The sequence below is a fragment of the Aphidius gifuensis genome, linkage group LG5, assembly GCF_014905175.1.
Source record: "Aphidius gifuensis isolate YNYX2018 linkage group LG5, ASM1490517v1, whole genome shotgun sequence".
NCBI lineage: Eukaryota > Metazoa > Arthropoda > Insecta > Hymenoptera > Braconidae > Aphidius > Aphidius gifuensis.
In genome coordinates, this window is record NC_057792.1 from 17303537 (window position 1) to 17330309 (window position 26773).

General features: G+C 26.7%; 1 protein-coding gene across 14 annotated transcripts in view; it reads right to left on the bottom strand.

Moving 5' to 3' along the window:
• Positions 1–26773, bottom strand: part of LOC122858016 (tyrosine-protein phosphatase Lar) — a 48804-nt gene that overhangs the window by 17749 nt on the left and 4282 nt on the right. For 4 of the 14 annotated variants that reach the window (XM_044160629.1, XM_044160628.1, XM_044160620.1 and 1 more), the window contains exons 3-11: positions 24107–24252; positions 12909–12947; positions 11258–11389; positions 10833–10991; positions 2926–3108; positions 1075–1185; positions 710–985; positions 329–613; positions 36–59 (exon numbers count right to left, since the gene is read on the bottom strand). In XM_044160629.1, the coding sequence (XP_044016564.1) occupies positions 36–59; positions 329–613; positions 710–985; positions 1075–1185; positions 2926–3108; positions 10833–10991; positions 11258–11389; positions 12909–12947; positions 24107–24170 (1273 nt within the window). In that variant the 5' untranslated portion in view covers positions 24171–24252. The remainder of the gene's footprint in view (positions 1–35; positions 60–328; positions 614–709; positions 986–1074; positions 1186–2925; positions 3109–10832; positions 10992–11257; positions 11390–12908; positions 12948–24106; positions 24253–26773) is intronic. The other 10 variants (XM_044160630.1, XM_044160625.1, XM_044160622.1 and 7 more) reach the window with 7 other exon arrangements.

The window sequence follows — 26773 nt, forward strand, 5'->3', positions numbered from 1 at the left end:
TCTCATCAACACTCTTAAGATTTGGTTGAACTTACTGGAACCTCCATTTGTTGTTGCAGCTATGAAAAAAAATTATTATTTAATATTTTATTTATGTTTTTTAAAAAAATACTAAATTAAATTGTTTTTTTGTATTTGTTACTTACGCAGTATAACAAATATTTTTAATCAATGAAAAATGCAGCATGAAAAAAAGAACCATTATGCGTATATATTAGTAAATTATTATTAATAATGAGAAATATAAATTTGTATTAAAAAATAAAAAACTAGATTAAATTATCGAAATAATTAATTAAAATAATAGATAAAATAATAGAATACTGACTTGTTTCACCAGTTGTAACAACAACAGGGTGGCTCCGGGGACCACGTCCAATAGCATTAACAGCAATAACATATAATTCATATTCTGTATAAGGACTGAGACTTCTGACATGATAGTACATTGTCGTTATACCAGATATTTCAGCAAATGCTTGATTTGCGTGTTTTGGTTTATGTTGAATAACATAATACTGTAACTCATCTGGTCTTTTATATGACCACGTAAGTTTAACTGATGTTGCAGTTATCTCAGAAACTTGTACATTTTCAGGTGCACCAGGAAGAGCTATCAATAAATAATAAATAAATAAATAAATAATGCTTTTAAAAAATTTTTGTGTATAAAATTAAATAATAATAAATTAATAGTGTGTATATTTACATTGGACTTTAACCATAGAAACAGTTTCTATAACTCCCAAGTCACTTGCTGCAATACATGTGTAATTAGCAGACTCTTTGATGTCAGTAAGCATGAGTACATTCTTGCCTATGGGAAGTTTATCATCAGGCGTCATGTCAGTTGCAGGCTCTTTTCGCCATTTAACATAGGGCATTGGTGCACCAACTGCTACACAGGTTAAATTTAATGAAGCACCCATCATAACTTCACTCGATGGTGGTGGACGGATTGAAAAAGTTGGAAGCAGTCGTCTCACTATTATTTAATGAAAAAAATAAAATAAATAAAACATACAAATAAAATATAAATAATTATTATTATAATTTTAAAAAGAAAAAATTTACCTCTAACATAGAGTTGAATTGCACCCGAATATTCAGTACCAACAGTGTTATTAGCAACGCACTCATATTGGCCTTGATCTTCAACTTCAGATGCATCAATTTGCAAGGCACCTAAAATTAAATATATACATAATTTTAATCTACTTGTATCTATTTTGTTGTTAATATTATTATTATATTTATTTTTCAACTTTTAAGTATGTGCATACACTATTATTTTTATCATAATCTAATGTAAACTTTTTGTTTTTTTAAAAAAAAAAAAAAAAAATACAAGTAAATTAAATTTGAGCTTCGAAATAAGGTTTATAGTTGTGTAAATATAGGTAGTAGAGAACATCCTGTTTATTTGTGGGCCGTTTGGCCGATGCATCAACTCTAGCACGATATATCCTGTGTAATGTAGGCATGTATACTTGACGTTAAGCACCTATATCTATCTAACAACGGACTGTTGCTGCAAGCCATGTGATTATCTTTTCTCACTACTTATATATATGCATACAGTATAATTCAGCTTACCACCCTCTCTCCAACCCACCCGCCTACTCACCCTCTTTTTCAGTACGCAAAAACATTTTCAAACTCTTTTTTTTTTTTTTACCCTTTAATTTCATATCTCTGTCAGTCTATGTTATTCGCAACTGTAACTACTCAGTTATACAATACATATATATAAATTGTAGCATTCTCTTCCTCTCATAGCCATCAGTTGAGTTTACTGAGTTAGACCAAGCAACCAAAAACAAACAGATGAGTCGGCAGTCATGATGGAAAGTAGGAAAACCACCACGGACCACTATGCAAACTAGGCAAGGGTATTTTCTATTCTCTTTTTCCTTTTGACTCTTTCTCTTCTCATCATCATGCCAAACTCTATACACTCATTCCATCATATCTATTTGTGTTTTTTTTTTATTTTTACACACAAAATTATTTGCATGGCAATTTTTTTATTTATATAATTTTTTACAAATATATAGGACGTATCATGTTTGAATATAAATACAATCGATTAAGCTAATGGAAAATAAAATTATACTTTTCAACAATACAAATAATGGAATAACAAATTTTTTTTTTTCAGCCACACCCTGTACCACACTATATTACTTCAACAGATGTATGTCTAGAGTAAAAAAGCTCAGAAAATGCAACATGGTTATTCAGCATTTTAGTCATATTTATTTGTTTTTTATTTTTTTCATTTTGTTATCTTAGCATATTTATTTTTCTTGTACTTTAAGAAATGTCTTGTGCTCTGGTAAAATGGAGATTTTGAAAAAAAAAAAAAAAAAAAATTTCAAAACTGTCTGTGTAACAAGGGCTGAGATGCAAGAAAGCCCACAGTGACTATGCTGGCCTCTAAGACTCACGGGAATGGTCTATCTTCGCCTTTCACAATCTCTCGTGGGGCTTCTTTCTACCTTACGTTGTGTAGACCATAAACGCAAAAAAATAAAAATAAATATATATATATAGACCTATGTAGCTAAATGAGCAAATATATGAGTACCCGGGGAGTATGTTGGACTTTATACTACTGTAACGTTATTTTCATATATAAAAATAGTATATATGCATTACATTTATTCTTTCATAAAAACCTACAATTGTAAAATAAATAAATAATTAACTGAAAAAAAAAAACAGCAAGTGGATGCACTGTACAACAATGGAAAAAAAAAATATAACAAGTACTTTTTTTCCAAAAAATAACGAGACTTTTTATAATACTTTTTGTGATATATATTTTTTTTTATAATAACTTTTTTTTTCTTTTAAAAATACTCAATTGTTGATTGAATAAAAAAAATAAAATAAATGATTATCATGTCTTGATAAACTCACCAGAATCTAATACAGTGTATCGAGGATTGGAAGTGTTGATTGGTAACATGTTACGAATCCAAGAAATAACAGGTGTTGGTGAGCCGATTGCTGTGCACGATAGAACAGCATTGTGACCCATCTCAACTACTTTAGTTGTCGGTGATTGGGTGATAACTGGAAACCCAACGGGTACATTATCCGCTGTAACATATCAGATTAACAAAAATTAATTATATTTTATTTTAACAATATAAAACAGAGATAATATTGATCCAAGTGTATATATTCTTAAACACAATTATATTAATTTTAAAATTTTAATAAATTAAAAAATATAATGAGCTAATAATTTTTATACAATGATGATTTTGATATGTGTGATAAAATTTATTAGCCAAGTACAAACGACTCATCAATTTGAAATGGTTTGTAATATATAAGTTGACAATAATTCTTGTTAAAATTTTGCCATTCAATAGACAGTATATAATGTATATATAAATATACAGTATATATATGTAGAGGAGGTTGAGTTCTAACTAGACGTTACGTATATACGTCTCATTGATTTATTATGTTGTGGTTTAATTTATTGAGCCTTCTAGCCAGTAGATCATATCATTTGGGTATTATTTCCTGCATCATATCAATTATATCGTTCTTTGCATAGCTCGGAATATTTGACGTTGGGATTAGGGCTAGTTGTCTGACCTTTTCGAGTGTAAATCTATGTATATATATATCAAATATGCATATCAATCGCATATATAAATATTGTGTATATAGCAAATTCACCAAAAGACTTATTATTGTGATTTTGGTTTGTCCTTATATATATCATACAATTTATATAATAATAGTTGTAGTATAATATATAATATATACATGTATTTGAATATGCATATATAATTTTAGATGGGACAACCTTGGTGGTAAGGTTCACCTCTTCGAGGTCGAAACCAGAGCAAGGCATGGCCCAGGAGGTACCTCTTGAGTTTGGTACTCGCAAGTAGTTTGATCCGGTATGTATAGCTGCTTGAATTACCATACAAATGGTCGATCGATTTTAAAATCTACCAACTTTAAACTCATACTTGGTTCACCTTGTAGAATTCAAAAGAGAATTTTTTATTTTATTTTCTACCTTTTCATATGACCCACTCTTGAACTCGTGTCTTTGATATTAAATTATTGTTATGGTCATCCCTTTGTATGTATAGCCACTGTTACGACTTCATTTGACCCGCATTATAACCGTTGAACGTTTCATGTCTCGTTTATGATTTAACCAACATTTCTTACCCCAACAATTAATCAAATATAAAATCTAAGAATACAAAAATATATTTCATATATATATACAAAAAAAATTAACATAATTGAATAATAAATTTTCGAATTATTTATAATGGTAAAATTATTTTTAAAAAATTATTTTATAAATATTTGTCAAGGTTGTGAGAGACATATATATTTTCAAAAAAACCACATGAGGTAAGTACTTTTAATTTTTAATACAAGTGAAAGTTCAATGTACATATATGACTAATTACAATTTTACATATACAAATATAATTTCATTGAATTTAAGCTATTATTTTCTTATCAAGCAAAATGTATATTTATTAACATCAACAGATTTTAACAAAAGATTCAAAATCTTGATATGTATATTGTATTGTACAATAATGAACTTGGCAAAAAAAAAAAAAAAAAAGGCAAACTTTTTAAAGTAATTTATCATGGAAAAAAAAAGCAAAAGGAAACAATGAAAAGAATGAAATGAATAAAAAAAAAGAAAAAAAAATTGAAAACAAGTTGAGCTGTCGGATTGGCACTGTTTAAATATGCCAACTTATATGATGAGAAAAACTTATATATTATTCAAGAGTTTATATATACAGATGTAAATTGCTTTCGCTTCAGCATCACCAAAGCATATAAGTCAAAATGTACTCTATCTAAAAGCGTATCACGTCATCTATGCTGGTCGATGCTAAAGGATTCCTTTAGTTTCATATACCAAATGTCTCTTTCAAGCTTACGAGCAATTCACGTATCCTTTTTTTTTTTTTTTTACTTTTATATTTTCAAGCTCTATATCTTATTTTTTATACTACAAACATAACTATATATAAATATATATCTTGTATTCCATATCCGACATCAAAATTGCATTTCCAATTGCACCTTCCTCGTTCCTGATGCCCCGCAAAGATCTCTCTCTTTATTTTTTATATATATATATTTTTATTTTAGAGGTATAGCAGTAAACACACACACACCTCTTGGTTTTCTTGGTCTACCTACTATCAAACAAGCAAGCAAGCAAGCAAGTAAGCAAGCTTTCTAGCAAGCCACCAAGCCACCAAGCTCGAAAGGTAGCTGGGTAGGTAGGTAGGTAAGTAGCAAGGGGTCACCTGCCACGCCCAGGCACTCGACCGACCCTTCTAAGAGTACACCACCACCATCACCACCCTACTACTCTACCTCCTTTACCTCTTTTACCACCCTCATATTCTCAGAGTCACGAGAACTCTTCTCAGAAACTTATACAACCTACAATACTTGTGTGCATAGACCCCCATTGTTTTAGTATGTAATGACACTCAATTATCTACTCGTGAACAAATGAAAGGCATCATCAACGCTTTTGTGTAACATACATACACCCCTCTCTCTTTACGTCAATCTCTTTATATCTTTTTTATCAGCTACTATATATATATAAATAAATTCAACTATAGACTCAAAGACATGTCATTAGATCACAAGTGTTTGATGAAAAGTTTATGCAATAAATTTTTAAGCATTTTTCATTAACGCCTTCTGTTTTTAAATTTATATCTTTACACATTATCATTTGCATCAGCTTTTACATTGTTCTTTACACCACCACCACTACCACTGATTATTATTATTATTATTTAAAATGAAAAATAATAATTGATATTTATAATATGATTAAAAATTTATTTTATATAAAAAATTTTGCGTGCAAGTTTAGTTTTGTGTGTATATATTTAATCAATGACAGCAACATGCACGCACACGTATTACAAAGTAAGCCAACATAATTTCATTTACGATGATTATTAATTGGATGGCCAATTGAACGTACGCCTGTTGGTACGCCTGATTCGTTTCATCGGTTTACATTGGAAATTTTTTTTTTAAAGTCTCTCTCTCACGTACTATCGATTCTACACGCACATTTACCACATGTATAAAATACATATTTATTACAGTTTTGCTTTTATATTATAGCGAATATCTTGGTTTTGAAAATCACGTTTTTTTTTTTTTTTTTCATATATTATATTGATTATATATGTTGTTTATATTTATTTACATATGTTGATTAAATTGATATGGAAATATGTAATTTTTTTATTATTTTTTTCGACAAACAAAATGTTTATGTAAACATTATTAATCTGATGGATCTATTGTTGATTCAATTAATATAATAAAGCTTTATAATAATTTATATTTATTGTAAAAAAATTTATTGTATTTGATAAATAATTAATTTAGCGATTATTAAATATATTGAAATATTTAAAATATATATTCACACAGCATGTTGACAATTTATTATAGTCTGCACACTGTATGTGGCCATTATATTAATAAATTTTTGACAAAAAAAATAACAAAATTTCATCTTAAACTCAACAGGGAGTAAAAAGATATAATTTTAATTTATTATTAGTTATTATTTGAGTTTTTTTGACATTACTTAAGCCTTCAGTCAAATATCAAATCCCTATACATGTGACAAAAATGAATTTAGTTGTTGTTTTATTTTCTCCGGAATAAAAAAAGCAAGTAAAACAATCGAAAAATAGATACTTTTTTTTTTTTTTTGTTTTATCTGTATGAAATAAAAAAAAGGATAAAATACATTCGCGTAACAATGACAAAGAGACAATAATAAAAATAAAAAAAAAAAAGTACGTTGTGATTCGTTTGGTTGGTTGTGACATGGGCCAAATGAAATTGCCATGCTATTGGTTTATCCTTTCCTTGGTACATGAAAGCATTTCCTCTACTCGACTTGGCTCGACTACTACAGAACTTGTTACAGACTACCAAAGTCCTTTTCTATAGAAAACCTTGACATCATTTTCCGTGTCTAACATAATCTAGCTACCTATCTAATAGTTTCGACTATCATAGTTCAACTTGATAAACAATTGCTCATCTTATTATTTAAACTAAATTTTTTTTTTTTTCTAAAATACCACAAGTGAAATATATATTGCATATTTTATTACTGTTGAATTTATTTGTAAAAAATAAAATTGATAATAGAAAAAAAAGGGAAAAAAAAAAATAAATTATCTAGCTAGGGGTTTATACATATAGTTTTTGTCAACTTGTCCATTTGCTGTCGACTTGTGCATTCAATGATAAATGACAAAAAAAAAAATGTTCTCATGTCTCATATGTCTTGTACAATATATATATCGTATGACCGGTTAAAAAAGTTCATATGAGTTGAACAAAATACTATCATCCCTTTCATATCCGCATGCACTTTTCTTAAGTCTTTCCATATAAAGAATCATACGATCTCAATTTTCTTGTGATGCTTAAAAAAATGTGTGACGTGGAATAAAGTATGAGCAGTATGATGCTACAAGGCTTTTATTTATTATTTTTTTTTTTCCTTATACTAAAAGTGGTTGTAGTATATTTATTTTCTGTTTTTTTCCTCATTCAATTCTTATCTTGTACTTTTTAAACTAGTGATCTATTCGTAAAGCTCATTTTTTATTTAAATACCATATCGTTTAAATTTCTCCAAGCTATTACTTCCTTTCATCATGACCCTTTTCATAAAATTTTATCTCTCTCTTTCTCTTTCTCTTTCTCATTTGCTCATATTTTGACAAATTTCAAATTGAGCAAATTAATGTTATATAATAATAATCAAGAGTTTAATTCATTTTGGGTATCATCATTCTCGGAGCTTATTTGATTTTATAATTAAAGACTTTGACCAATTAAATTAAGAGGAAATTATATATATATCTTTCTTTGTTTTTTGATTTTTATTTCTTTTTTTTTCTTTTGGGTATATACTATATATGCATGCGTAGATAACATGAGCAGATATATTTTTTTTACCATGATAAAAATAAAAAAACTAATAGTTCCAGCGATTTGAATAGAACACAAGCGACAGAGGGTCAAAATATCACGTTTCTGTTGCATATATAGACGACAAATTGTCATAGTTTTTGGGGTCATATGCATCAATCGGTATTTCTGTTTTCTGGCAGATTCACAAAATAAAAAAAAATAATAAAATGAATATATGGAAACTTGATAATTATTTGTGTTTGACTAAAAAGTTATGTAAATTCCAGTTGAAATACTGACAATGAAAAATAAAGAATAAAATATATATTTTTTTAAAAAATTTCCAGTTGATATAATTTTTTGCTAAAGTCACTTAAAAAAATTAAAAAAAAAAGTAAATTATAAAAATCATAAAGAGATGTGTCAGAATTTTATGAATACATATGTAAAAAAAAAAAAAACAAAGGGGGGCTTAAAAAAGGGGTCATAGAAATATATACAGGATATAAAAATGAAAAAAAATGAAAAAAAGAAGCAGTCAGCTTTATATTTTGAAAAGAAAACGAATGAAGAAATGGTAGCTAGAAAAAAAGGATACTACGCGAAATACGACGAGTCAACGTTGAGTAAAGAAAACAACCTTTATGTAAATATGAAACAAAAGTTGAAAGCTTGAAACAAAAATTTACTTTTTTTTTTTTTATATATATTATTCTCACCCAGGTAAATATTGTCTGCTCGCATTATTCACAGTTTACTTTTGTGTCACAATACAACAACGTCGTGTTAACACCCCAACGGACAACGTCAAATATCTTTTAGTCTTGACGCGAATTTTTTTTTTTTTTTTTTCTATATACTACTGCGTTCGTTGTACTAACATTTTTTTCATTAAATATCTACAACATCGTACTACATTTGAATGTCTAAAAACATGTTTTTCATTGACTCTTATTTTTCATTTTTTATAATAATTTTTAAATTCATTAAAAAACTAAACTATTTAAATAAATATTTAAATTTATTTTTTATTTATTCAATTATGAAAAAAAATAAATAAATAATTTTTATTTTATTAAAAAATTTATGAATATTACGGTCCAGGGATTCAGAAAATAGCCATTACCCTTTCTCATTTATAATCTGGCGAGTCGCAATTTCCCTCGACTCTACAAATGCAGAGAGATTTGGATTTTACCACACAACTATACGATGAAGAGGAGGAGGATGAGGAGAAGGTAGAAGTTTCTCATTATGGGTCAAGTCTGTAATAGAAGCTAGAATATCCTGATCACCATACCAATTTATTATTGGTAATATTTCATTTATATAATTACAAACTATTCGATTTTCAAACAACAATAATAATTATATATATATACAATAAAAAATAGATATTTTATTTTCGTTTTAGTTAATGTCAAAAATTAATTTTTATATACGATAATAATTACTATTATTTTCTTGTAATATATTATTTTAATTTAATTTAATTTATATGTGTAAGAGAGGACGAGAGGTAAATGCAAGTGCACATGTTTTATCAGTCACTGTATACACTGTATATATGTAAGATAGTTTCTTATAATCACGGTTTCGTCCAAGTTCCATGAAGATTGATTCTATCGCTCTGGTGCTTGGGGGCTTTGCTCATACATTACCTCTGAAATCTATTTTCCGGGGACTGTGTTTATTTGAAGCCGGGCATTCTCTTCAGAAGTAGTTTGTGTAAGCTGAGGAAATAACTTATATAGCCAGACTATTTTATCCATCAACATTGCAAATGTAAAATACTACATCCGTAAAAATAAACTGACGAAAAAAAAAGTGAAATTTTAAAATAACAAAATGAAGATTTAATTAAAATTTTGTTATTTCAAGTCAAATTGTATATTGACAAAATGATTTGTTATTTTAACTGGAGTTAAAACATCATTGTATTTATTAAAAAAATTATTTATAAATACAATACACACAATGTAGCTAATAAAATAAAATAAAAAAATTTAATCTACAATGTGCATGTTGTAGAGAGCATCTGTCTTAAATTAAATTGAAAGTAAGAAACCAATAAAGCCTCTTTAAAAAATTTCACGCGATATCGTCAGAGCTTTTGGAAGCTTCACTCGGAATGCACCACTTCTTTTCCATTAAGATGGTTTCCTTTTTTTTTTTTTTTTCTATTTTTTTTTTTTTTATTCTCCCTTGTAACCTCCCCTAAAGACTGAGGCACCATTAAGCTGCCCGTTCTACCGTTAAAATGGGTATATGTAGTAGTGTATAGAAAAAGACAGTGCAAGAAAAACTATTTTATAAAAACTATATATATAAAAGAAAATAAAATAAAGAAAAAAAAAGTAAAACAAGTAGGTTGGATAGAAATGTCTGTAGAAAAGTAAAACTTCAAGAGATTAAGTTGAAATTGGTAGTAAAAAAAATTTCTTACTGTACATGAATTTCTAGCTTTTTAATATTAATTTAACGCTTTGAAAATGAAAAAAAAAAAAATTCATTTCTCTTGTATTTGTTGATAATTATAACTTGTGATAAAAATATAATTCTATTTCATTTCAACTTTTCCGTATAGATTTTTTATCTTTTTTTTTGTTCTACAAAAATATTTTTAGTCAAATAAAAATACACCAGAGATGAATAATATCAAGAAGAATAAAAAAAAGATGGTTATTTCAAAAAAAATTTTTATCGAAGAATAATATTTTTAAATTCTATAAAAAAATATAAAAAAAAGCACCACCTATGTTGATAAATTTATTATAAAAACAAATAAAAGGTAAAAATATATAATGACGATAAATTGATGTTATATAACTCACGTTCATGGACAGACAATTGAGCCTCAGCTGTGACTGCATCACCAACCCCATTTTCAGCAACACATTCCCAAGTCGTATCATCTTTTTTATCTCGTACTGGATCGATTCTCAGCAGGGCACCATCATCATAAGTTTTCATATGATAGCGTGATTGTGCTGCTATTTGAAATTTAAAAAAAAAAAAATAAAACAAATATTTAAAAAAAATATATTTAACAATGTTTACGCATATAAAATAAATAGAAATAATAATTTGTGTAAATAAAAAAGAAGTATATAAACATTGAAAACACATAGTTAAAATGTAAAATAAAAAAAAAAAGTATGTTTAGACTTTAGAGTACATAAAAATTAACTGATAGATAATCATGAAGATTGGCCAGGATTAATTCTTGATATATATAAAAGCAACCACAAAAACTTACAAGATACTTTTTTTCCTTTTTTTCGCCAGTGTATTTGGGGCGGTGGTGCTCCATGTGCTCTGCAGTAAAAACTAGCAATACCACCAGCTTTAACATGTTGCGATTGAGGTCGCATTAAAATTTCTGGTGGACCTGTAATCAAATTAAATTTATAATTAATAAATAAAAAATATTAATTATTAATATATACATTAGCTTGAATATCCTTTTTGTTTTTTTTTCCATCTAAATTAATTTAAAAAAAAAAAATGGAATACAAAAAATATTCAAAATTTTTAAATCATATGGTACACTTAGCTTGTATGATTAACTTATATACATAAGCCTTATAAGTTATGAGGTAAAATTTAATTAACAGATACGAGAATGACTACAGGATGAAATACTATTCAAGTCAATTAGATTAGTTTGAGATCGAGACGATTCTAGGGCGAACGTGTTCATCCTAAACTCTCATCAAGCTCAATATACATATATATTTTGAGTTTTGGAAGCTCGGGTCATATCCTGTTTTTCGATAAAAACTATATTTAAATTTAAATTAACAAAAAACAATATACAAATATTCATAATTTGCATTTTGGAATAATTTAAAAATTAACTAATGTCATTTTGTTTTTAATTATTATAAAAACATAAGCTATTAATTTTTTTTTTCAAGGAAAAACATCTAATGTTATCAAGTATTTGTATGATAAAAAAAAAAAAAAAAAAAAGCAAAATATTATAGTAAATTAGAGGGGTTACACGATATTGTTTTTGGTTGGACGGTTGGTAGTTTTTAAAATGTACATTTAGCTGATATACCAGAGGGGTTGTAATGTGTATATAAAATGTATATATATATATTTCTATGTTTTGTATATCTGATGAAGTAAGATGAGAAAAATAAGTATAATAGCAGGTCTATAGACGGCCCAAGAATACACTCAGTTCTGATCTTAATTTATGCAGATGTATGCAGGCAATATTCCAAATAAGCAGGCAGTCATGTACACCAGCCAACTTCACGATTTGCCGCTCGGCAATGTTTCTGCTGTGAGTATTTCAATTATCTATATATCTATATATATATATAAAGGTATACAAAATGAATTAAATTGAGAGTCGACGTATATAATATAGACATATATAAAATGTTTTAGACTTGAAGCTTTCTACCTTTTACACGCCTTCTTTTTCAAGTACTCCGCCTTCTACCAATTTATACTATATAGATATATTTATATAGAAGAGAATTTTGCACTTACTTCTCATTGATACACTGCTCATTCAAAATATATATCTATATATTTTTGTATATATAGACTTGTTAAGTGGAAATGAAAATACCAAACCGCGAAATGGACCAATTTTTGGTTTTTTATTTTTACTGTTAAGCTCTCGTCTCAATTAATAATATTATAATTAATTATTTATATATATAAAAAATTATTCTATAGTTTTTTTTGCACAACAAAATATAAGTATATTCATAACATGATTATCTGAAAATTTTAATTAATTCGATATAATTATCTCATCAATTTTATTAGTGAGTTTGTAATTATTTTATTTATTTATTTTTTTAATGAGGATGATTTTATAGAGATATACAGCTACTACTATTTATTACTACTATGACTACTATTACAACTACTATACAACTTACTTGTCATGTACGTGATGAACATTGTATCACTGATGTTACCTGAAATTAAGTAACTAAGTCTCGTCGTTCGTCGATATATTCGATATTGCCATTTGTCTCATTTTATTATAATATATTTAAATTATATAAAATTTGTAAAATAATTATTGTAATTATGAATGAAACTTTTGCATAAATTTGGTTAAGTTGATTTCAATACACAAGTGGATATTGTGATATTCAAAACTTGATTTGTTTTATATATATAATATTATCATTGACAAAAGTTTGAAACTTTTAAAGATAACTAATTTGTTATCAAATTTATGTAGTCGTTGTATTTTTTTTTTTTAAATTTCATTTTTCTTTTTTCAAGTTTATAATTATATAAGATTAAAAAAATGTTTATATATTAAGTCATTTATCGTTGAAAGTTTTTAAAAATATATCACAAAACTTTTTGGTTTATAAATGATTATTAAAAATAAAAAAAATGTTGAGACAATGATTTTGATATCAAAACTGGATCCTCTAAGGTATGTCGTTGATTTTACATTGCTTGGTGTAATATATATATATTAAGTGAGAATAAAAAAAATAATAATTAAAAAACTTTATAAAACTTGGACGTTTCTCATAACTCACGAAGGAAATGACTTAGAGAATTCATTTTAAGTTGAATATAATCGTGAAACAACTTGGAGAATCCCGTTCCAGGTGTCTTGATGACTGCTCCAATAATTTTTAGTAGAATCTTTTGAAAAATTTCATAATTTTTTTATCATTTGTATTCTTGATATTGAAGAAGAAAAAAAAAAAATGAAATGAAAAAAGAAAAACATTTCAGATATTAAATATTATAGGGTTTCATTTTAAAATAGTTTTTTCAGTAGTTCAATAATAGATGATATATTGAATATTTGATTTAAAAATAAATAAATAAATATATATATATAAAAGACCACATGATAAAAATAAAATAGGACAAAGTTGTCAGATATATTTTACAAGCAAGTAATGATTGTCGTGAATAGAAAAAGTAAAAAAATAAAAAAATATATAAAAAGAAGAAATAAAAGTGTGGAATAAAGGAAGCCAGGGCAATAGAGGACAATCGAATCGATTCGCGAATCCGGGAAAGTGAATTTCACGCCGATGGGAACTCAGTAAAGATACGATTTTGAACTACTAGAGGAATAGACTATAAAAGGAGAGAAAAAGCGATTTCAATTGTCGTCAGTTCCTTCGTCTGGTGTTTTCCATCTCCGTTAAACGACAATATTCTCTTTCCTTTACTTCAATTCTTGTGTTAGGGTTAGCCTAGAGGCTTCCTCTTTCTTCTTCGCATCTTGTTCTCGTCTTTATTGTGGAGATAATATATATATATCTCTTCTTCATCTTCTTCTTCTTATTTTCGAAACGAAGGAACAAGCCAGTGCCATCAAAACCGCTAAGAGGGTGGAATTGATTAAATAATTGGTCCCTTAGATTGGGCGCTAGTATCTAAAATGAATGCGCTGGCTTAAGGCCAACTTCACAGTAGAATGACCCGAGAACAGAATTCTCCTACTATATACTAATCTATTGGACAAAGTGGCATCAGGAGTAGGGAAAACGAGAGACGGCTTAATAATTGCTTTGATTGAGGTAGAAAATGTCTTTGTCACATTGAATATTATCCCAAACCGACTTTGCCACCACTGCTACTACTACTCTACAACCACCACCACCACCACCATCGTCATCATTCTCGTAGTTGTCATCATTTATACATAAATATACAATTTAATTTAGTATTATTATACTATTTAACTTTTTAAACCAATAATAATAATTAATTAGTTTCTTTGAATATTCATAAATACTCGTCGCTAAAAACCATAAAACTATTAATTATAAATTAAATTTACAAACTTTTATAAATTCCTCACATAGCATGTTCATTGAAAAATAAAAAAAAATTTAAATTTTGCATAATGTCAATCAGAGTTCATCTTGTTCTTACTAAACATTCCATAGTGACAAAATTATTAAATTTACTTTACACTTTTATACGCGACAGAGGCACATAAGAAGAAGGGTGCTAGGTTGTGGCAAAAAATTAAAAAAAAGAAAGTAAAACCCTCAAGTCAAAGAGACAAAAAAAAAAAAATTTTAAAAAAGGAAATGCTTCGGGCCAAAGTACTCGAGCAATCTCAGCGAAGCCTGTTCTGACAATAGTCTTCTGTAAGATTCCCTCTCGGTCTTTGTCATTTTCATATCTCTTTTATCATAATTTTTTTATTTTTTTTTATTTTTTCATATTTCATTCTTATTATATTATTGTTAAACCTACATCATTTTTTTTTTTTTTTTTATTTCATTTTCATAATTTATTATAAAGTCATGAAAATTCTTTTCATCTTTTTATTTTTAAATATATATAAAAAAAAAAAGTGAATTGTTTTTTTTTTTTTTATAACAATAGAATGAAAAATCAACATGAAAATTAAAAATAATATTAAATGACAAAATAAAATGAATAATAAATATTTTTATCAATAATATTATTAGATGAAAAATAATATTATAAATGTTTTGAATTATCTCATAATATAATTTATAAGATAATGAAATATTAACAACTGAAGAGGATGAAAATAGCATCTGGGGTATACTACAGAGTTGCTCAGTATAAAACCAGTGGATATAGTGAATATACATAATACAGACTTGTGATGCTGCTGCTGTGACTATCTATATATGAGAGAAAAGCTTGCAAGCTTGCTACAACATACCAGAGAAAATGATTTTGTATATATAAAGGTACATAGATATATCTATATAAAGGTTTAGTACAACGAAACGAGCATAGTCTAGGCTTTATGATGACGAAGAGCACCTGTGGGACTGTGGGGGTAACTGCTATTTTCCCGTCGACCCTGGGTCTTGCACCTGTTTCCACCACCACCACCCTTTCATATATGAAAACATCAAGCTTTATATGTATATATATAATCTATGAATAAACGTTCAGTTCACAAAACAATATGCCCGTCGGCAATAGCTATATAGCAGTAGTATTTTGTGCTTGGTGAAAATGCATACATATATACACACTGGTTGCATGAATATAATGCAACTGCATGCATGCACTAATGTCTCTTCATATATGCGTTGCCACAGATAAGACATACATGTGAAGCTTTCATCTCATCACTTGATTACTACTTGGTTATATAAATATTTATTAATATCAACATCATCATCATCATCATCATCAACATCATTATTGCTGAATGACTTACATGCTTATATATGATACATGTAATAATATGTCAAGATGGACAGCTCATTCATAGTCAATAAGAAAGATATTCAATAGGTTAAGGCATGTGTAAATGATCAAGTCAGTATCAAAAGCCCATGAAGCTACTATTTCCTCTCTTCTTGTTGTTGTTGTTGATGTTGTTGATGTTGATGTTGCATACTATACTTGAGTATCGTTAACCCATACACACATTCTGCAGCTATCTAGGTCTCTTTATCTTTTTCTCTGTCTGTCTCTCAATTCATTCTTTACTTTGTATATGTTTATATATATCAAACATATGTATGCAAATGTATGTATACATATAATGTTGCTTGAATACCCATACTTGAATTTTCATAGTTTTCTGACTTTGCGAACGCGTTTGCGGAGACCATTATACCCGCCTCGGTAAATAATAAGATACCCTGAAATTCACCACGCAATACTTTTTTCTTTTTTCTTCTTTTTTTCAGTAGGTATACCACCCCACCCCGTCCTTAGACTCGTTTTGTTTAACTTTAATTTTTTTTTTCTTCTTTTTAACCAACTTTACATTTGTCGATTTTTTTTATTTATTTTTCTACTACTTTTTAATTTTTTTTTTTTTCTTTTTTAGTTTGTTACTTTAGACCGCTTGTATAAAAAATTCTCGTATATAAAGTTGGATATCACATCAATGAATTTATGGGCTAAATCAAAATTAAAGCCAAACACATTCGACACGATATATACATTACGTATTAATTTTTTATTTAAAAAAATATGTATGTATTATGAAAGGATTGAAAATAATTACTATTGATTTTTTTTTTGTTTTTCCGTTTAATTATTAATTATTATGGCTGATGTATAACTGGTCAGCGAATATTTAATTAATATAATATAGATGTATATGGGTATTTGGCATATTTAAAAATTTTTTTTTGTTTTTTATTTTTGTTTATTACAATTATTTTGTATGACTCTTATGCAACACTATATATTTTTATGAAATGTGCCATAGAATTTTTTTGTCGTTGGTAAAACGATCCAAACATGTAAATTGTTGATATCATTTCTCGCAGATACATACTCTACATATTTACCTATAAGTATCAAGTATCATATGAAAAACTTTTTTATGCTAAAAAAAACTAAACTTACCACTTTTGTCCCAAGTTTTATTATTTTTAGTATAAAATCGAAAAAAAAAAAAATGATAAAATAAAAATAAATAAACTATGGTAACAAAAAAGCACTCGAGCGAGGAAAAGCCGGAGAATCGAATGAAATTAAACGATTCATAACGCCGAACTGTACTCGTGCCGTTAACAGCTGGATAGTTAGTTAGACCGCTATTCATTGGCCAGTGGGGACTGCTCGTTAAGTTCCCGCGCACTCGCAACTTTTCCCGGGGCAGACAGATCATATAGGTTTGAAAGCATACGCTTGGAAAATGGTTAAAAAAAAGAGTAAAAACAAAAAAAAAAACACCTTATAAATAGGGTAAAAGGAGCATGGAAATTGCTTTATCAAAACGACCTGGAGAATGGTAAAAAATACTGTTGAAAAAAAAACAAAAAAAAATAGAATTATATTCAATAAGTTGTGAATATAAAAAGAAAAAAAAAAAAAATGATTCTGCAGTAAAGGGCAAATATATTGAATGAAATTTTAACTAATGAAAAAAAATTTTTTTTCATTAAATTAATTTTTATATTTGACAATCACTCAAAAAATATAAATAAATATTTATATTTGATTTTTAATTATTTTATAGTTAAATTGATGTATCGATGGTAAATGTAATAAACAATAAATAAAAAAAAAAAAATATATATTGATGAAAATTCATATTGGACGTATATTGACTTGATGATTGTATTTGATATACTATGCTGTCACATCGCGTCAAAGCCTTCGTCGTTAATACAATCTAACCACTACACTGTAGCTATATATTTCTTGTCATATTGTAGAAACACAAGAGGCAGTCATGCCAATGGCTTTGTGTTTGACGTTCTCTATACTGTACGCAATTTTGATGTTGACACAGTGTCGCAAAACCACCGATCAGTCTGCTGCGGGTTGTGGCTAACAATTTATATTTCTCTTCTCTAAATGTCATTTTAAAAATAATATTGATAAAAACAAATAATACAAATATAAATATATATATATAAAATTTACTACCTCAGATAAAAGATTAAGGAAAAAAAAAAGTTTAATTATTGCTTATCGATTTATAATTAAAGATATAAATTAGTTAATACATGAGAATTGACTTAAGATTTGATCGTACTGTTATCGCCACCACCATCATCACCACCACCAACACCACCATCACCACCAACAGCAGCAACGACATACGACATTCTACAAACTCGGAATAACTACCTAAAAGTTTATACCAAACTCCAGTTATTTCCGCAAGAAGATCAGCACACATACCTCAATTTAAAGCCAGGATTCCGTCTGTTTCAAGATAAAGAAATTTCGAAAAAAATAAAAAATAAAATACGGTATAAATGTTTGTACACTAATCGATTTGGTGCTTCATCCGATATAATAAATTATGCTAAATTTAATCGAATCTTTCACTCGGAGATTTATATCAACCTTATTTTCAAGATCTGTATTCTGGCCTATATGTATATCGTTTTTTTTTTTTTTCCTTTTTTTTTTTCTAGCAATATCTTTTAGCATAAACGAAATTCTCAAGTATTGCCTTTATATTTGTTTGTTAAATTTGTTTTTTTTTTTTTTTTTTAATTTTGTTTTATTGCATTTTGTTGTCACGTTTTTCACTTAAAAAAAAAAAATAATTTAATTGAATTTCTCATCGATGAGAAAATAAATAAATTGTTGTGAGTTAACGAATGTTTTTTTTTTTTATCACAATATTCTTACTTTAATACTGTCACAATAAATTGAACTAACATACTTAAAAAATTTATTATTTAATCATTAATTGTTTATGAAGTTGGTTTATTATATTAAGTAGCGACCAGAGTTAAATAATTTAATTTTTCTAATTTAATTTTGTAAATATATATAAACTTGGACGTATTGTTCACGTTTTATTTGATCAATCAGTTGGATCGTTGATCATGTTGGACGGAAACAATAAAAATCGAATGACAGCGGTGACAAATATCAAGGAAAAAAATAAATAAAAAACATTCAAGAGAATAATATTGATTTGAGACAAATGAAATTATAAAAAAAAAGAAACTTCTTTTATCAAATTAATTAATTAAAATCAAAACTATGAAATTAATAAAATAAATAATAAATGATATCAGACATTAAAAAAAAAACCCAATTATTATATTAATCAATTGAATAAATAAACTATAATATAGGTCAATCAATTATATTATAATATTTTAAATTTATAAAATCAATTGACCTGTATTAAAAAATAATCATAATAAATAACGCGACATGATACTCGAGTGTATATAATATTATATTATCAAAAAGACTGTGAATTTAAACTTTCAATATTATTTAAGAGACTTGTCGTTCATCGTTTCCTTGTTTTAGGTACTTGACTTTGTATATATGTATAGATATATATTTAAGCGAGGTGACGATAATTCAAGCAAATGTTGAAGAGCGCGAAAACGTTGGTATAGGTGACCTCGAGGACAACGAACCCTTCTTTTGACCTCACTGCCTTTTCCACCACCGAGATATCCTACTTCCTATTCACCATCTCTCTCTCTTTTTTTTTCTATCTCTCTCTCTATTTCTGCTTCGTATAATAGTCGCATTTATATCATCTTTGGCCCGATGGTTTTGACTTTATAATTCAATGTGGAGCACCTGAAAGGGTTGCGAAGGCATGAGCAAAGCGGGTGAGGATTTGAGTTATGCGGGCGAGTATCTGATTTTGGCCTCGAGACCAGCACCTCTTCAAGAATGAATTGAGCCTTTAACGATATATATTTTAATGTCAAAGAATATTTTCTACTAGAAAAATACACTTTTATTTTTTTTTCTCTTAAAAAAAAAAACATTTTTTCATGGTAAATATCAACGTGAAGAATCTTTTATAGCATTGAGTGTTTAGATACTTTTATATATAGGTTACCATTCTTTCGTATTCTCAATTTTTTTTTTCATTTTTTTACTTTTTTAAAATCTCACATGCAATAGATTTCTATCAATATTCAACTTGGCATTATATCGAAATATATATTTTCAACAGTAGCAGACACTTTTCTTTATACTCCATCATATATTTTTTGATTTTTTATTTTTTATCATTTTTAAATATTAAATTATATGTATTGTATCCGTTTTGTGTCATTTGATAAATTATTCTATATACTCGACGATATGAAAAAGCTTTTTCCTTTTTTTTATAATTGAAAAAAAGCAGGAAATTTTTGTAAAAAAATATATTTAATTTATCATCTGTATACAAATGAAAATAGTAAAGAAAAAAAAAAAAATTTCAAACTTTATTCATTGGAAATATTCAAGTTAAAAAAATTATATTTCAATTTACCAAAACAAACACAAACATCATCAATAAACTTTTTCAATAATTTTCAAATAATTTTCGGTTATGAAAAAAACCGAAATAATAATAAAAAAAAGAAAATATAATAATATGATGAAATGGAGCACACATCAGATCACTCATCCATCCGTCGTAATATACCTTTTAAAATGAAATATCTTCGAAACCAAAGTGCCCAGGGGGTGTATTTCTACGGAAGCAAGTCAACGAATTTCCGTCGGGTGAGCTCAGTTTGTCATATATATATTATATATCCACAAAACTCAATACCAAAAAATAAAATAACCATATATATTTATTTTTTTATTTATATGTATATCAAAAATCGTGGCAATACTGCTTTCTCGCTTTTAGATCTCATACATATATATAATTTAAAAAACATAAAAAAAAAATTTTACTCGGTAAGGCATCAAACGTCAAGGCTTTTTCAAAAATTGCCCGAGAGAAAAGATACTTAATATTTTTTTTTCATATAAAAAAAATGTGCAGTTGTAAAAAAAAATTAAGTATCATAATATTTTTCATATATATTTTTTCTTTCTTTGACATAAATTGATAATGACGTAATAACATTATCTCTAATAAATTAATATAATGAAAAAATAAAAATGTATTTATAATGGATAGTAAAAATAGAATAGATAACGTTATCCTTAAAAAAAATTAAGTATTTGACTCAAGTGCATGTGGATCATTACTTATATTTGTCTATAGACGATAATCTACCATATACAATATTGTATAGACTATTGATCTTCGTCGCAACCATTTTGTATTATCCTTATTTATCAACCATGAGTTAAGGGGATTATGACACTGAAGGATAGATGTCTATTACATTATCCAAAATGTTTATATATACACGATAAAATATATGAAAACAAAATAAAAAAAAGAATTTATTTTCTTTTTTTTATGTAAAGTTTTTAATAATAAAATTTAGTATATAATAATATCGTATTAAGTAATTTTTGATACTTAACTTTCTATTATAATGTAAAGATATTAAAAAGCAAAATAAATAATGATAAAAGTGAACACACCACACAGTAGTAGTAGTCCAGGGGTTTATATTATAGTGACCAACTTTGTGATGAACTGCCACAGTGTGCTATCCAATAGCCTAGCCAAACGGTGAAAAACGTGCTTGCAGAGAAAAGCGCCTAACGGTTTATATATAAAAAAAAAAAAAGGAGAAGGAAGAAAGAAATAAAAAAAAAAAATAAAAAAAAAATACTCACGTTTTATGGCAACTCCCAGCGGGTGAGCTCTCACCGTGAAAGTCTGCGAGGATCGTCTGTGGGGCACAGGCTGTATGGCTTTTGCCAACTATTGAACGACGAGCTTCACCACCAAGCTTATCTTTACCACTATACTCTAAACTCTCTCTCTTCATCTCTCTTAACATTGTGAAGCCTGATAGGCTCTTTGTCATACAGATAGTTGATTACAATCTGCTGAATTAGACTATCTCAAGGGACATGATCAATCATTAAACTAATATTTTCATCATTAAAAAATGGTAATAAAAAAAGGAAAAAAAAAATATTATACAGAGCTTGAAGTTTATGAAAAACATTTATCTCTTTATGATACTTATTAAAAAAATTTTTAGCCCTATTTGACAGTTAAAATGACAGTTGGAATTCCATGTACTTTTTAATTAATTATTTTTTGATAGCTGTAATTTCATTTTTATTTTTTTTAATTTTAATTCTTACTACTAAGGATCAATAGTTGTTTTTTTGTTTTTTTTTTGTTCAATTTTTTATCTACGTTTAAATGATCTTTCTAAATAGATATGGCCAATCATAAACTCCCCGTAATAACCATAACCGTTGGTTGAATAATGCAAAAGATAATTGTCGCTAATGGAAGTATGTATAGTTGCATCATTATACATCAGGTATAAACAAAGTCAGCACTTTTGCCTTATATAATAATTTCTTGTTATATAAATTTTGAATTTTGAATATTGTAATATATTGTTATCATTGGCTGTACCCTTGTCATAACTTGTCATTGGTGGTGGTCCATAAAGACAACCAATATATATACACCAACAACAATAACAACAACAACAAAACAACCCTATTTATATAAATATACATGTGGGCCTATCCCGAGATATACATTAAGGAAACCTGAGAAGATTCTCCAATTTCTTGATAATAGACTGCTAATTTAAACTTCAATTTTTGGGGCTTTTAAGAAGCTGAAATTCAGTAAGCTTTAACAAACTTATGTAATTGTTTTCTTTTTTATTATTTCTATTTTTTATATATAATAAAATTATTATTATTATATATTTAATTTAATTTTAATTTAATTTAAAAGTTTGTTACTCTAATGGTTTTGTGGTTTTTAAATTATATTTTTACATCAAGTTTAAAATACGAATTGAATATTGTAATAAACCAAAGTTTGTATGTATACTACCCGAGTACCGACTGAGGTCTATATAATAAACATTAAGTGTATAATAAAGTTAACTGGTCAAATGTGACAAGAATATTTGTATTGTATATTGATGTATAAAAGGACTATAATTAATTTTGTTAATGACATTATCGACAGAGCTAAAATAAATAGACAATTATACAACAAAAGCGCATGACAGTGTATATATATCTAAAAGAAGGTCCAATCATGTAGTCTTAAAATTCGTTGATGGGTGTGGCGAACAGTGTCAATAGGACTATCATCATCTTTAACAATAAGTGGAAACAACGAGCCTTAAATATGGCTTTTCATCTAATTGAAAATTGCAGCAAGCCACATGTAACAATTATATATAATTGATTGAAAAATTATTATGTCAAGATGACATAATAAAAATAAAAATATATTGAAACATAACAACGTTGAGTGTCCTAAAGTGAAAAAGTTTTTATAAAAGATATAAAAAAAAAAAGTTTAAGAGAATTTTTTTTATATATATATATAGTAAATTTTGAATCACCGTCGCAATATCCACTTGGATAAAGGATTCATAACTTTTATACATAAAAAATAATATAATAGAGACAAAGGACATGGCAATATCGAATGTTGTATTTTTAATATAACGTCAGTCACAATATGCAATACTGCTTATATAAAAAGCAATAATTATTATGGTTTTTGTTTTCGAGTAAAAAAAAAAAAAAGGCAATAATGCCCATCACTGAGTGTTATTATAAACACTGTATTTGTCATGTCAATTGAAAACACACACTTCATTTTTATTATAAAAAAAAAAAATAAAATAAAATAAAAAATAAATGCGATTCTTGGAGTTAGTAAAGAGTGTCATCATTGAGTTCCGGATATAAATATCACCACAAACCATTCACGATTATGTTCTTTCATATCACCTACGTTGCGCGTCGATATTTTTTTTTTTTTTTTCTTTAATTTTTATTTACTCACCAACATGACTTTGTGCGATCATCGGATCAATCGCCATCAATAGGACGAGGAAGATAGGAGTCATATTGACCACCCTCTTTCTCGTCTCAGCGATTCCTTCACTGCACTTTTTTACACGACTTTCCTTTCTTGCTCTATGACTGTACCTATGAAAAAAAAAATTCGCAATGTCAGTTATATCAACACTTTTATACATTTGTTGAGCTTTTTTTTTCTTTTTTTTTATCGTAAAAATCATTCGTTGATTTGATGATTAAGCTTTGAGCTTTGCAAATCACAACACAATTATTTTCTTGAAATTTCTTCTTTTTCTTCTTCTTAACGCATATTATCAGTATTATTATGATGAAAAATATTCATAATACAATTTGAAATTAAATTATCAAGTATGTTATAAAAAATTCATTCATTCATAACATATTAATATATTACACGTGTGTGTGTGTAGGGAGTATTCATCAGCATCGATCATAAAGTCATTATGAAAAATAGTATTTTTATTGTTTCAATAAATCCAGCAATTTAGCCCGCTCTTTTTTTTCATTTCACAAAGTACTTATACTCAATCAATAAAAACAATAATAATAATTTTTTATTATTATAACGGTTATCAAGATCAATTCAATTAATTAAATTGGTTGTAAAAAAAAAAACAAAAAAAAACAAAACAAAAAAAATGTTGATCATCGTTATTTGATCGTAGACAAACAAGGCCAAACTTTGACGAATTGAACGAATGAAAAATAAAAAATTCTTCGATATATATTTTGATAAAAATATTTGAATTTCAGTATAATTGTTGAATAAAGTTGGTTTATTATTTTTGTTATCGAAACGAGTATTCTACTACTCGACCTGTTTTTTTTCTGTGATTCCATGACCATTCCATACTTGTATTAATGTTTTACAATTCACTGAAAATATTTTCAATTTATATATATGGTTTTGTGGTTTCTTAGTGAATAGAAAAGTACTCCTACGATTTTATTGATGTACTTGGGATTTCAATGAGATGACCAAATAATAAATAGATGCTTGAAAAACTACGGCATTGATTTCACCAGTATAATATTTTTTCAAGTAATTTTAACTGTTTATATATTTTTTATATTATACATAAAATTGATATGCACTTTAATGAAAAACTTTTTTTTTATTATCATCATTATTTATTTTTCAATTCTTGTATGAATTTTTTATTTTTATTATTATTGTTTTTTGTTGCGCAAAAATTTTCAAATAAAATTAGCTAATTTTTTCAAATTTATTTATATCACACACATAATGCAAATTTATTTATTGCTTAATTTGAAAATAATTTTCGTATACAATTAAACATTTTGTTTACTCAAATTTGTATAATGTAATTTAATTTAATGAAAAACAAAGGTGATTGTTAAATTAATATCAAAATTGATTGTCATTCATAAATATCTGCATAATTAATTTTTATTATTTTGTATTATTTTTTTTTCTATGGCAATAATACAAATTTATATATTAAATATCAATTAAAATAATAAAATTCATAACAGATTTATTTGTAAATTATTTATTTGGTATATTTGATGATTGCATTTCGATATGATATGTTGATTATTCCAAATTTACATCACTGATATGTATACAATATTTTTTTCATTGAAAAAAAATTCATAATAATATTGAATTTCATTTGGTAGTTTATTTTTAATTCACTAATTATTTAATTTTATCTCAAGAATCGTTCGAATATTATTGATTGCACTACTATTCACGAGTTTCGCGGATAAATTTTGTCGACCAAGAAGCATGGTATATTCTCTCTCTCAAACTTAGCACATTTTTAATTGTTAATTTTTTAAAAATAATAATGTCAATTAAGTCAATATTTATAATAATAAATAATAATATATTGTTCATTTTATATTTCATAAAAATCATCACATCGAAAGCTCACAAGAAATACTGAGGTCACACATTTTTTTTTCATAAATTTACTACAACCGTCATAAGTAGATTTGAAATAACACTTATTGTTGATCTCAATTTTTAAATTAAATTATATATATTATTATTTAAAAAATAATTTATTTATTTATTTATTTATTAAATAATAAATATCAACACAATTAAATTACAAAAAAAAAAAAAATTATATTTAAAGACAGATGAAATTCGATATTGTAAGCTCCCGTAAGGGTAGTCTTCGGAGCGCGCGCTGCGACCTGACTGAATCACCCCCGTTCACCCCTTAAAATCCCACCTATACAATTATTTTTTATCAAGCGCATGTGCAAAAATATATCAGGACCCTTTCCACGTTATTATTCAAGTAATCATTCCGAGATTTTATCAATCTCGATGATAAACTCAATAAACATGTATATAAATAAATAAATATAAATAAAAAATATGAATTTACATGTATATCTTATGCAAATTATATATCTATAATCAATTTGTATAATCATTTATGATAAATATATTTCTAACACATGTATTATTAAGTAATAGAAGAAAAAAAAATATACAGAAAAAAGTTATTTCTTTTACGTGAATCAAGTATGTATACGCGCGGTACATTGAAAAAGTTTTTTTTATAGATAAAAATGAAAAACTTATGAAATAAAATAAAAAATGAAAAACAATATAATGATATTCTAAAAAAAATTGTGATTTCGGCGG